Below are 10,975 nucleotides of genomic sequence, written 5' to 3'. Positions count from 1 at the left end.
ATCCCCCTCGCTCCTTCATCTCCTTCATCCCCCTCTCTCCTTCATCTCCTCCATTCCGTCATCCCCCTTGCTCCTTCATCTCCTTCATTCCTTCATCACCCTCGCTCCTTCATCCGCCCCACTCCTTCATTTCCTCATTCCCCTCGCTCCTTCATTCCTTCATCTCCTTCATTCCGTCATCCCCCTCGCTCCTTCATCTCCTTCATCCCCCTCGCTCCTTCATCTCCTTCATTCCTTCATCTCCTTCATTCCTTCATCTCCTTCATTCCTTCATTCCCCTCGCTCCTTCATTCTTTCATCTCCTTCATTCCTTCATCCCCCTCGCTCCTTCATCCCTCTCACTCCCTCAGTCCCCCATTCCCTCCCCCGCCGACCTACGCGCATGCGCAGCCGCCCCCCCCGTCCTCCGCCCGGAGCCGCGCATGCGCAGGGCGGCGGGGCCGGCGCCCGGAGCGGCGGGAGGAGGAGGAGGAGGAGGAGGAGAAGGAGGAAAAAGAGGAGGAAAAGGAAAAAGGAGGAGGAGCGCACGGTACGTGAGGGGCGGCGAGCGGGGCCGGTCCCTCCCGCTCCTCCCGACCCTGTCCGGCGGGGCCGGGAAGACCGTGGGAAGGAGGAATCTGTGCGGGGCTCGCCTGACCTCCGGCTGCCGGCCGGGCCCGGGTGGGTCGGCTCGGGGCTGGAGAAAGGAACACTGAGGGGGGATCCCTCCATCCACCCAGCCAAACCTCTGCCAGGGCTGCCAGAGCACGGCCAGGCTCTGCTCAGGGCTGCCAGGGGCAGCAGCAGCAGCAGTGGCCATCCCAGGCAGGGCAGGCAGGGGCAGCAGCAGGAGGAAGAACTTGTGTCCATGGAGGGGCAGAGGCCTGGAGCAGCTGCCCAGGGAGGGCCTGGAGTGTCCCTGTGTGGAGCCATGGCAGCCCCAGCTGGGCACGGGGCTGGGCCCCTGCCCAGGGCACCCTGCCTGGCCTGGGGAACCTCCCAGCCCCAGATATCCTGGGATTCTTCACAGCTCTGTTTTCCAGAAGCACTCAGCGCTGTTTCAGCCCTGTGAGGGAACTGTGCACTCCTCACGTTTTTCACTGAGGGCGATTTGCATTCCTTCATCAGGGCTGGGGAACTTAGGGAGTTGCAGAAACACCTGCACTGTCTGTTTCCTGCTTTTCCCCTTTCCTGGCATCCAAGAGGCACAGAGCCTTGGGTTAACTGCTGTTGAGGGCAATGTGCTTCAAGTGCTAATAAATAATTTTTGTCGTGGGCAGACAGGATGATGATGATGTGACTCAGGGTCAGATACTGAAAAATAATGAGCATTGTGTGAGATGCTGTGTCAGTTGCATTTCTTGTTAAGGAGGGGTGTGATCTGGTTGTAATGGTTACAGGTTGTTGTTGTTACAGCCACTGACAGGACAAGGGGAATGGCTTTAAAATTGGAAAAAGTAAATTTGGAGTAGATAATGGGAAGAAATCCTTCCCTGGCAGGGTGGGCAGGGCTGGCACAGGGTGCCCAGAGCAGCTGGGGCTGCCCCTGGATCCCTGGCAGTGCCCAAGGCCAGGCTGGACACTGGGGCTGGAGCAGCCTGGCACAGGGGAAGATGGTGTCCCTGCCATGGAACAAGATGAGTTTTTTGGTTCCTTCCATCCAAACTATTTCAGAATTCAGTGATTTGTTTGTGGTGCTGCAGTGCTGCCTGATGTCCTCAATCCTCTTTGAAATGGGCAAGGGGGTGGGCAAGCAAAAATGACCAAATTATCTGAAAAAAACCTTTATCTTCAAAACCCTTTGAGCGGCAGGGAAGGCTTTGAAGCCATATTTTTGGGCTGCACTTCACTATTAAGGAAATACAAGTTAAAAGTGCAGCTCTGGGCTGCCCAGTACAGGGAAGACGCCACAATACTGGAACCAGTTCAGCAAAGAGCCCCAAAGATGTTTAAGGGTGTATGAAGCAAGACTGGGAGAGCTGGGATGAATCAGCCTGGAGAAGAGAAGGGTCAGTGGGATCTCCTGAATGCCCAAAAACACGTGGTGGGAGGGAATAAAGAAGATGGAACCAGATTTCTTCAGTCGAGACAGCACAAGAGGCAGCAAGCACAAACTGATGGGTAAATGCTCCCAGTTGCACAGAAGGAAAAAAACATTCCCTGCGATGGTAATTGAGCACTGAAACAGGTTCCCTGGAGAGGCTGTGGCATCTGCATCCTTGGAGATAACCAAACCCCAAGTGTAAACAACCCTGGGCAACCTGCTGCAGTTTGGCACTGCTGAGAGCAGGGGGAATGGACCAAAGGCCCCCAAAGGTCTCCTCCTGCCTCAGCTGTTCTGCAGATCCACGATTCCCTGATGGAATTGAGGAAAAGTCTCTGTGTTATTTAAAGCTATAGTTGTTTTTTCCCCATATGCCTTGTTATTTGGCTGTTCAGTTGCTATGAATTAGTGAAATTTCTTGGTGTTCTTCTCATCTGGCAGCACTAACCTCCGGTTTGCTCTGCAGGTGTCCTGTAGCATGGCAGGTGAAGAAGACTTCTTTCTGGAGGAGAAGACATTCAGGCAGTTCTGTGAGGACTTTGTTAAGCACTCGCAGCAGATAGGAGATGGCTGGGAGTGGAGAGCTAGCAAGGTAAAACAATCAGAGTGTTGACTTTTAGAAACTCTGGGTGGGCTTTTTGGGCTGCTGCCAGCCACCAGAAGCTGGAACATCCTTTACCTGCACAGGTGTGTTGAGGTGAGGGCTTAGGCCAGTGCAGGTATGGAATAGGGCTGTGGATCTCTGAATCCTGGCCAATCTGTCAAAACCCTTTCTCAGCTCTGGGCAGAACCAGACAATGAATGTCACTGTGAAATTCAATCCCTCCTACTCTGTGTGGTTTTATGTCCAAGGTTCACTTTAACCCTTTAGGCTGAAATAGCACATAGCCTTTGTTCCAGATCCTTGCCTTAGTATTTTCATTACAATACCTGTCAGCTGCATACAGCAGCCAGAAATCTCTGCCAGTATTAATGATCAATTCTCATTATTTGCTGCTTCTCCATAGCTTTCAAACCCCTACAATAATAACTACATATTGTTTCTAGGTCATTAATCAAAATTTTAAATAGCACAGGGCTAAGACTAGTCCCAAAGGACCCCATTAGAATCACTTCTTTTATGATGATTTACCCATTTTTTAAGTTACACTTGAGATCTGTGAATTAATAAATTTTCATCCTATAGCAGCATGTGTAATATTAGTGTGGGATTGTTTTAATTTTTTTTTAAATTTCCACTTGTGGAATCCACTGATATCGTAGGGAATTCTGAGCATGTAATGTTCCAACTTGTATGTTTATCAGCCAAACATGTCTTCTGAAATTACACAGAAAAAAATTCTGGTTTCTTTAAGAAAAATGCTTTTACTATACATATTTTTTCATTTGCTGAGTTCTATATGGCTTTTGTTATTTTGCTGAGGATAATGTCAAACTAATATGTGTATAGGTACACAAATTATCCAGTATATGTATTATAGTGTATAAATATGTATTGATACAGTATATAAAAAGTTATTGTTACAATATATGAAGATGTGTTGATACAGGCTGGCTTTCTCCAGCATGCAGGTTTTCATGTTCTCTTTTTTGTATATTCTTTCTATTGCAGAAAATTTCCTAGTCTAGCTTTTATTTATTTTTTTTTTTTAGAGTTTAATGGCTTCAGTGGTTTCCCATGTTTTCATGAATGTTTTTGGAGAAAAGTCATGCTTTTTCCAGTGTGTGCCATAGTTTTTACATGTGTAGTTTTACATTAATATTTGTAACCCTTTCATCACAGACAATCAGAATTTCAGTAAGAGGGAGGACCTTGGACTTAGATTTGTTCCATTTAGGAGTTTTTATAACAGTGCAAATATTAGCCAAGTGTTACAATGCACCCTTTCTTACAGAAAACCATTTGAAACTTTAGATTTCAGTTCAAGGCTATATTTGTGAGGATTTATTCAACAAAGAAAGATGCTCTGAGCCTCTACTGGGAATTTAATACATGGGTCAAAGTCTGAACTTTCTGTGAAATAAGAAGCTTTGCTGGAAATAGCAGAATAAGATAGATTTTTGTTCTCATATAAAAAAATTCTGAGAGGGTTGTTTTCTTTTTTTAATGGGCCAAGTTGGCGACTCTGTGATTTCAGTGTGTGATAAAAACCTGGCCGTGGAGACCATCCATTTACAGTGTGGAGTCTGGGAAGAAAGCTTTTCCTCAACAAGATGTCTCATTGTCTTTTTGCCTTTTTTTTTTTTTTTAAACCAGTGTATGTGTTGTGGGGTAGTTTGGGGCACTCTTAATTTTGCTGATGTAATGCACTTGGATCCCATTCCCCATTCCTGACCCACGTGAATGGAGGCATTGATAGCAGTGGGACCACACAAGTGAGCCAGGCTGGTAGAACTGTGCTCCCGTGTTTTCTGTGGAGATTAAATTTAGATGATGAAATACTCATTGTTCTTGTGGAGCTGGCTCTTGGTGCATAAGCTCACATGGCCCAGGCAGAACCCTGTATTTATAGCTGTAAGTGAAATGTTCCAAATGATGTTATTTTTATAATGTGTTTTCTTGGTTTAGGGTTTTTTTTCCACCGGAAGAAAGCTGTAAAAAAGCCAAGAGCACCTCTCCTGCAGGAGCTGGCAGAGCTGAACTTGGGTGCTGCTGTTAATGGTTAAATCTTGCTGTGGAGGTCGAGATTTACCTGAAGCAAACGAGGCTCTGTTTGCTCTCTGCTTTATGTTTGTTTCATATTTAGTGAGGTTAATCCAGGTAATCATACCAAAAGCTGCATTAGTTCCCTTTGGCTTTTGGTACAGCTGCAGTAGGAAGGGACTCCCTTAGCACATTAGTGGGATCAGGGTTCTGGCTACAGCTTTGATTTATAGGGGTATAGGAGAGTACAAAACACTACAGAGTGCAGCAGGAGGGGTGCTGCTCCTTCCTGCCTGCTCTGACACAGCTGCAGAGAGTGCTGGCTCCAGGTCTCCATCCATCCATCCATGTTTCTCATGGCACTCCCAGGATGTGAGGGCTGTGCAGTTTGACTGCACTGTGTTGGGGGCAAGAACCGTTTCAGGGAGGAGGAGGAGGAGGCTCAGTCCAGCCCTGCTCTGGCACACCTCACTGTGCCGTGGGGCGTTTCTCCTCTGTGGGTGGCTGCAGCCCTTCCTCTGCTGCTCTCAGTGGGACAAATTCCTCTGCAGGTATCTTTCCTCCTGCTGGCACTGTTGGGAAGCTCCACCAGGAGACACTTGAGAGGAGGAACGAGGAGATGCTTGAGAGGGAGTTGAGGGTGAAAAAGGCGGATTTTCTATCACCAGTTTAGGCTTAGTTTTCTTTCACCATTCTTTGTGCACTGGGTTCCTCCCTGCACAGGCTGCACTTGGCTCTGCTGCCAGGATTTGCAGGAAAGTTTGGTGGCTTCATGCTCTTAAGGAGTTTTATTGAGAAAATAAGGTATATAGTAGGAGAAGTGAACAATGTAGTTGCCTATAGTGTTATTAATGCTTAAAAATCAATGGGAAAAAGTACATGTAGAGAGCGTTATCCTTTTTTTACTGCATGAAACTTGGTCAGAACAAAGTAAACAAGTAGCTCATAGTCAATTTGGAGATACATTTAATCTACGGTGTCTTTGGAAAGAGAGAACTAGTGTGTCAGTATAACACCTGTGATGGTTTAAAGGTAAAAATACATGGCATAAACTGTGTCAGCAATGACAAATTAACCAAAGAGTTAAATCATAGTTAAATTTGCAGTCTTGTCAAGAAATTTAATGCTATGTTGATGAATTTTGTGGTGAGACTGTTTTGAATAGAATCCTTTTCCATCAGATGTTGTGCATATGCTGTTTGTCTAAAATAAAATGTAATGAAACAGCTAATAAACTCCCAATTTATTTGTTTCCTTTGAGAAGTAAATCCTTGATGTGCAACTACTGTTCTTTGTGTTCTGTACTTGCTTTCTTCCTTTCAGAGTGTACCTCTTATTAAATGTTTTCTCTCCTCTTGCTCCTAATTAGGAAAAATAAAATGTGCAGGTAGACAGGCCAGTAATGCAGGAAAACTCCTAAACTTTTCTTCTGCCACTCTGGGATTGTACAAGAGCACTTAACAGCTGTGGGCTGTGTGGCCTGGGAAGCAAAATGATAAAATGGGAACTGGGAGAAGGCACAGCCTCGTCTGTTTTCCCTCACGTTTGACCTCAGAGGTGATCAAGAGAAGGAAACAAGTTGTGACTCTGCATACATAAATTCCGAAGTGGTTTTGCTTTGTTTTCAGGACTTTGTGAAGTTAGAGGGAGAAACAGAGCAAAACCAAACTCAGCCTCTCAAGAGCTGGGAAGTTAATTCTGGCATGAATGCATTGAAATAGGTCAAAATCATTAATAGCTCCTCATCTCTTCATCACCTTGGTGCACTGCCTTCCCGTTCTTTGGCACTTACCCTGATCCCCAGGGTGCAGTTGTCTTATTCCATTAATAGCTGTATTAAACTTTATTTTTGCTGTTGAGGTCTGTGACTTCCTTCAACACCAAGAACTGGTGTAAACCATCCGTGAGAAGGTGCTGAGGAGCACTGCAGTCACTGGTGCCTATAAAAAGACTTGGAGCCTGTGCCTAAATACCATGCTCTGTTTATTTTCTAGAACAGTGAAGGCATTTACCATTTTGGTTACAGAAAATTTCTTTTTTCTTTCTCTTTTTCTGAACGCAGGACCTTGGTGATGGTTATCTTAGTAAGACACATTTCCAAGTAAGAAACAGACACGTCCCACCAGACCTCAAGGAGAAAAACAATGATAACACTGAACAAATGTTATTTGCACATGTAGAAGTAAGTACAGATTTTTGAACTTACGTGTTTAAAAAGTAAGTAACAAAATTAGAAACCACTATGCTAGTAAGTCCTTTCAGCAGGACTTCAGATTTGAAGTTACCAGTGGCTTTTAATTAATTGTCCTACAATTATAGGAAAATTAATTAATACACCTCATTGAGATATACAGAAAATTGGGAAGAAATGAAAAGATTCCAGCATCCTTTATATAGGTGTTCTCATAGGATAATATTTCTTGATTCACTAACATTAAAGAAACTTTTTTTGTGTGTGTGTATGTTTGGAAAAAGGTTAATCATCCAGATTTATTTATCTTAGAGGTAAATGTTAGTTAAAAGAATAAAGGAAACTTTGAGGTTAAGACTAATCTGAAGTGATATTAATTGAGTAAGACTTTTATACTCAGTGGCTACTTTTCTGCTGTGGAACTGAGTTAAAGACTGAGCAATTTTTTGAAACTGATGGGGGGCAATGAGATGTTCCTGAAGGAGAATAAGTGTCTTTCTTCCAGAAAATGAAAACTGTTCATCAAACTCTGGTTGGACTGATGTGAATAATTATTTGCTTGCTTGAGTCTTCATTAGACCTTCAGATTATTGACTAATCAGGATATAAATGACAGGAATTCACTCCCTTGTTATGTTGTTACCATAAAAAAACAAAATAAATCTTGGATTATAATAGACTGAAAGCAATGTATTCTGTGTGCTATAAGCTGTTGAATGGGTGGATGTGGTAAACTTTGCAGTTACCTTTTTCAGCAATTCCTTTCCTTTTTTCATCAGCACTCAGATTGCATTTTTTCCCCCACTGAGACTCTGGTACATTTAAGACATTTCTGGTCTGAAATGAGTATTCTTTTGGCCTGGTTTCTGAAGGAAATGGCACTTAAAACAATTGTGCTATTAGTCTGTGATACAGTCATTTCTACTGATTTTTGAGCTCACTCACAGGTTTCAGCTGCATTTTAAAGAGGGATAGATATCCAAGTCATTTAACAAATAGCTGAGGCATTTTTCAAGTTTTTATTTAAATTGTATTCTGATATTTTGTAGAAAGAAGGTGGGTATCAATGCTTCAGGGGTTGTTATTTAATTGTCATTAACAACAGTGTTTGTATACTTCAGTCCTGACTTGTAACAACAGATTACTGTTTATATTGAAAGTTGGTTTTGATTATTGTGACCTTTTTTTTCCTTAAATAATGAATAAAGTCTTTGTTACGGAGTGCATTTTAAAAGAACACCTGTAAAAAGCTACTGAGTCCTTCTTCTGGTGTCAGTTACAGAAAATATAATGAAACAAAAAAGATTCAGAGTCTCTAACATATTGAAATGTTAAATACACCGAAATATTCTAATAAATAATAGACTGAAATAAGATTCCGGGCCAAACTTTATCCAGATTTATCAAGATACTGAAGTGAGTAGTCCTTGAGAGATTTGGAAAGATTTCTTTGTTTTTAGCCACAGTAATGTGCAGGCTGGAAGGACCCTCTTGGAGAAGGAGCCTTTGTACCTGTCGTGTAGGAGCAGTAAAGATGAAGAGTGAAACAAGAGAAAGGTCTTAGAAAATTATGGAGGTTATAAGACCACAAAAAAAAAATTAATTTCTTCTCCAAAATATTCAATGCCTAATAGAGATGATGTAAAATTTACATTCTACATTGAGCTGAAGGGTAACCAGACTGTTAAAGTTATTTAATCTATCAAATAGGAAAATGAAATTAGCTTTGGATGTGTAGAGTAAAGCTGTGTGTTTAACACTAAGAAATATGAAAATGGTGACTGTAGAGAGGTTACATTTCCTTAGGCATAGCAGTTCTTGTGCAAGATGCATGTTCTTTTTCACAGATATTGATTGCTAGAGACCAATTCCACTCTTAATAACAATCTGTTATTTAAATAGGTGTTAGGTTTTGGGTTTTTTTTTTTTTAGTTTTAATATATGTTGTACCCATAAATCACATGGTGTAATGGAATTACTGCAATCTGTTTGAGTAAGTTATTGAAATGCATTCTGATGAAAAGCAAAAGTTGTGATCTTGGTGGAAATTGGAAAGGTTTCTTCTAGCTACATGCATTCAATATTTACTCTTTATTTTGAAAATTAATAAATTTTATTTTTATGTATTTGGAGCTTTAAAAAAGCTCTAAAGAGGAAATAAAATTTATTTTGTAAAAAAACCCAGCCATTGAATGATAGTTGCATATTTCACAAATTTCAGTTCCAGAACTGCTGTTATGATCTTGATTTTTGTATATTGTATCTCTGTTATTGTATCTTATTGGAATATTTCCATCTGACTAATCTGATCTCCTCCAAGGTGTGGTAGATATGATGCATGTGCATATAATAATATAATTAACCAGGAACAGTAAGAAAGGAAAAATACGGAAATTAAGATCTGAGTAATCAACATTCATTGTTAGGAACAATCAGTGTTGACACAAATAAAAAAAGAATGTGCTGTGGAATATGCCAGGGCATAAGAGGCCAGAAGATTTTCCTCCCCTCATCTTGGAAATCCAGTTCAAAGGTTACATATAAAACATCAGTTTTGGCAGTCAAGGTGAAAATTTGGAGGAAAATCAGAAGACAGATTCTTTGAGTGAAGTTATGGGAAAGTTATTCATAGCGAGGATTTAACTCCTGTGTAAGGGATTGAACCCCAGACACATCAGGGAGGAGGTGATGTAGAATTAATCATAAATATCTCCTGTTGTAGTGGGGTACAGTTAGGATGTTAAAACTGCAGAGGGGAAAAATTATCATTGCTCTACTCATTTTTAGTCTATGAAAAGACACAGAAACCTAACAATGTGATAAAGAAAACACACAAATAGCTTGAAGTAACTTTATTCAAATAGCAAATCAGTTATAACAGTTTCAAAAATGTGCTAATCTTACAGGATCTACTGGAAACCTGACCAATTTACTTGGAGTTTGTTTCACCTCATTGATTAGCACGGATGGTTAATGTTCCCAACCTTCCATCTCATTGATTGGTGTCTAAATATCAGGAGCCTTCCTGGTGAAGGAGTGATGAATAACTTTGTATTCTGGTCTTTTCCACAGAGCAGTCTGTATTATGTGCTGGTTCCTTTTATACAAGTTGTGTTTTCATCTGAAAACCAAGAATAAAATTCTATGTGGGTTTCTTTCTGCTTATTTTAGATATCTGCAATATAGAGCTTGTCACTTAAATCTTTGTTTCAGCCTGAGGAGGTAAAAAAGCATTTTTTGGATATAAATCAGTTGACCTATTTTAGGTGTCTCCTCTAAGAGAGGATGAGTCTAAAAGTGTGTGTTTTTCCTCAGGGGTGATCAAGGTTATGCTACATGGCTGTAGGTGCCTGCATGTTCTCATGTGAGCCCCCTACAGCAAAAGGTGGCTCTGGGCTCCTTACAGCACTGGGAATTTGTGCTGGTGACTTCACTGGAGCTGAGATTTCCCTTTGATGGTGGAGCTCATACTTAGCTGAGGATTGTGTTTTGTAAAGGAGCAACTTAAAGACAGTTTAAGGAAGTTTGTCTTCTTATACTTGGCAGTGTCTCAGTTGTCAAGCTGTTTATCTTAATGAGGTGCCTGGGGATCCTGTCTTAGGCAGACCCTACTTTTCCATTTTTCCATCCTCCTGGAAGAGGATTCACGCTGCTCTTCTGGTATGCCATCCTCTGATTTTTGTGGTTTCAGTTTAATCAAGATGTTTATTTCAGCATTCTGATTGGTAAACAGAAACTGCTAATGGCATTGTGACTGATGATGAACTTCAGGCCAAGTTGGTGGAGGATGCTCTTCTGACCAGCGAGATGAGATTCAGTCCCTTGTATATGAGCTGAAGAGTCATAAACCTTTTAGAGGCTCTTCCAAAAGAATAAAAATAGCCTGAGATGCAAAGCAGGGGACAGATAGGAACACATGGGCGCCATTTGAAAATTTTTAAGTTGCCATTTTGTTCTGGTTAAATTTTTATTGAATCAGTTGTTGTCTTTCTGAGCTGTTCTGACTTTATGCCAGCTGAGTGTCATCTGTACTTTTCCACAGACAGCATAAATCTTGTGTAACCACCATAAAGCGTTCTGGCTAATTCAACAACAATCTTCAGTATGTATTCTTTCT

The 10,975-nt window shown here is 41.7% G+C and overlaps 1 protein-coding gene across 1 annotated transcript in view; it reads left to right on the top strand.

Moving 5' to 3' along the window:
- The first annotated feature begins 403 nt into the window (after positions 1-403).
- The window catches only part of ATG10 (autophagy related 10), a 60,591-nt gene continuing 50,019 nt past the window's right edge, over positions 404-10,975 (top strand). The window contains exons 1-3 of the mRNA XM_064403062.1: positions 404-529; positions 2,490-2,615; positions 6,730-6,849. Coding sequence (XP_064259132.1) covers positions 2,502-2,615; positions 6,730-6,849 — 234 coding nt within the window. The 5' untranslated portion in view covers positions 404-529; positions 2,490-2,501. The remainder of the gene's footprint in view (positions 530-2,489; positions 2,616-6,729; positions 6,850-10,975) is intronic.

This window comes from Passer domesticus, chromosome Z (assembly GCF_036417665.1).
Source record: "Passer domesticus isolate bPasDom1 chromosome Z, bPasDom1.hap1, whole genome shotgun sequence".
NCBI classification, from domain to species: Eukaryota; Metazoa; Chordata; class Aves; order Passeriformes; family Passeridae; genus Passer; species Passer domesticus.
This window is presented reverse-complemented; position numbering and strand designations above follow the sequence as displayed.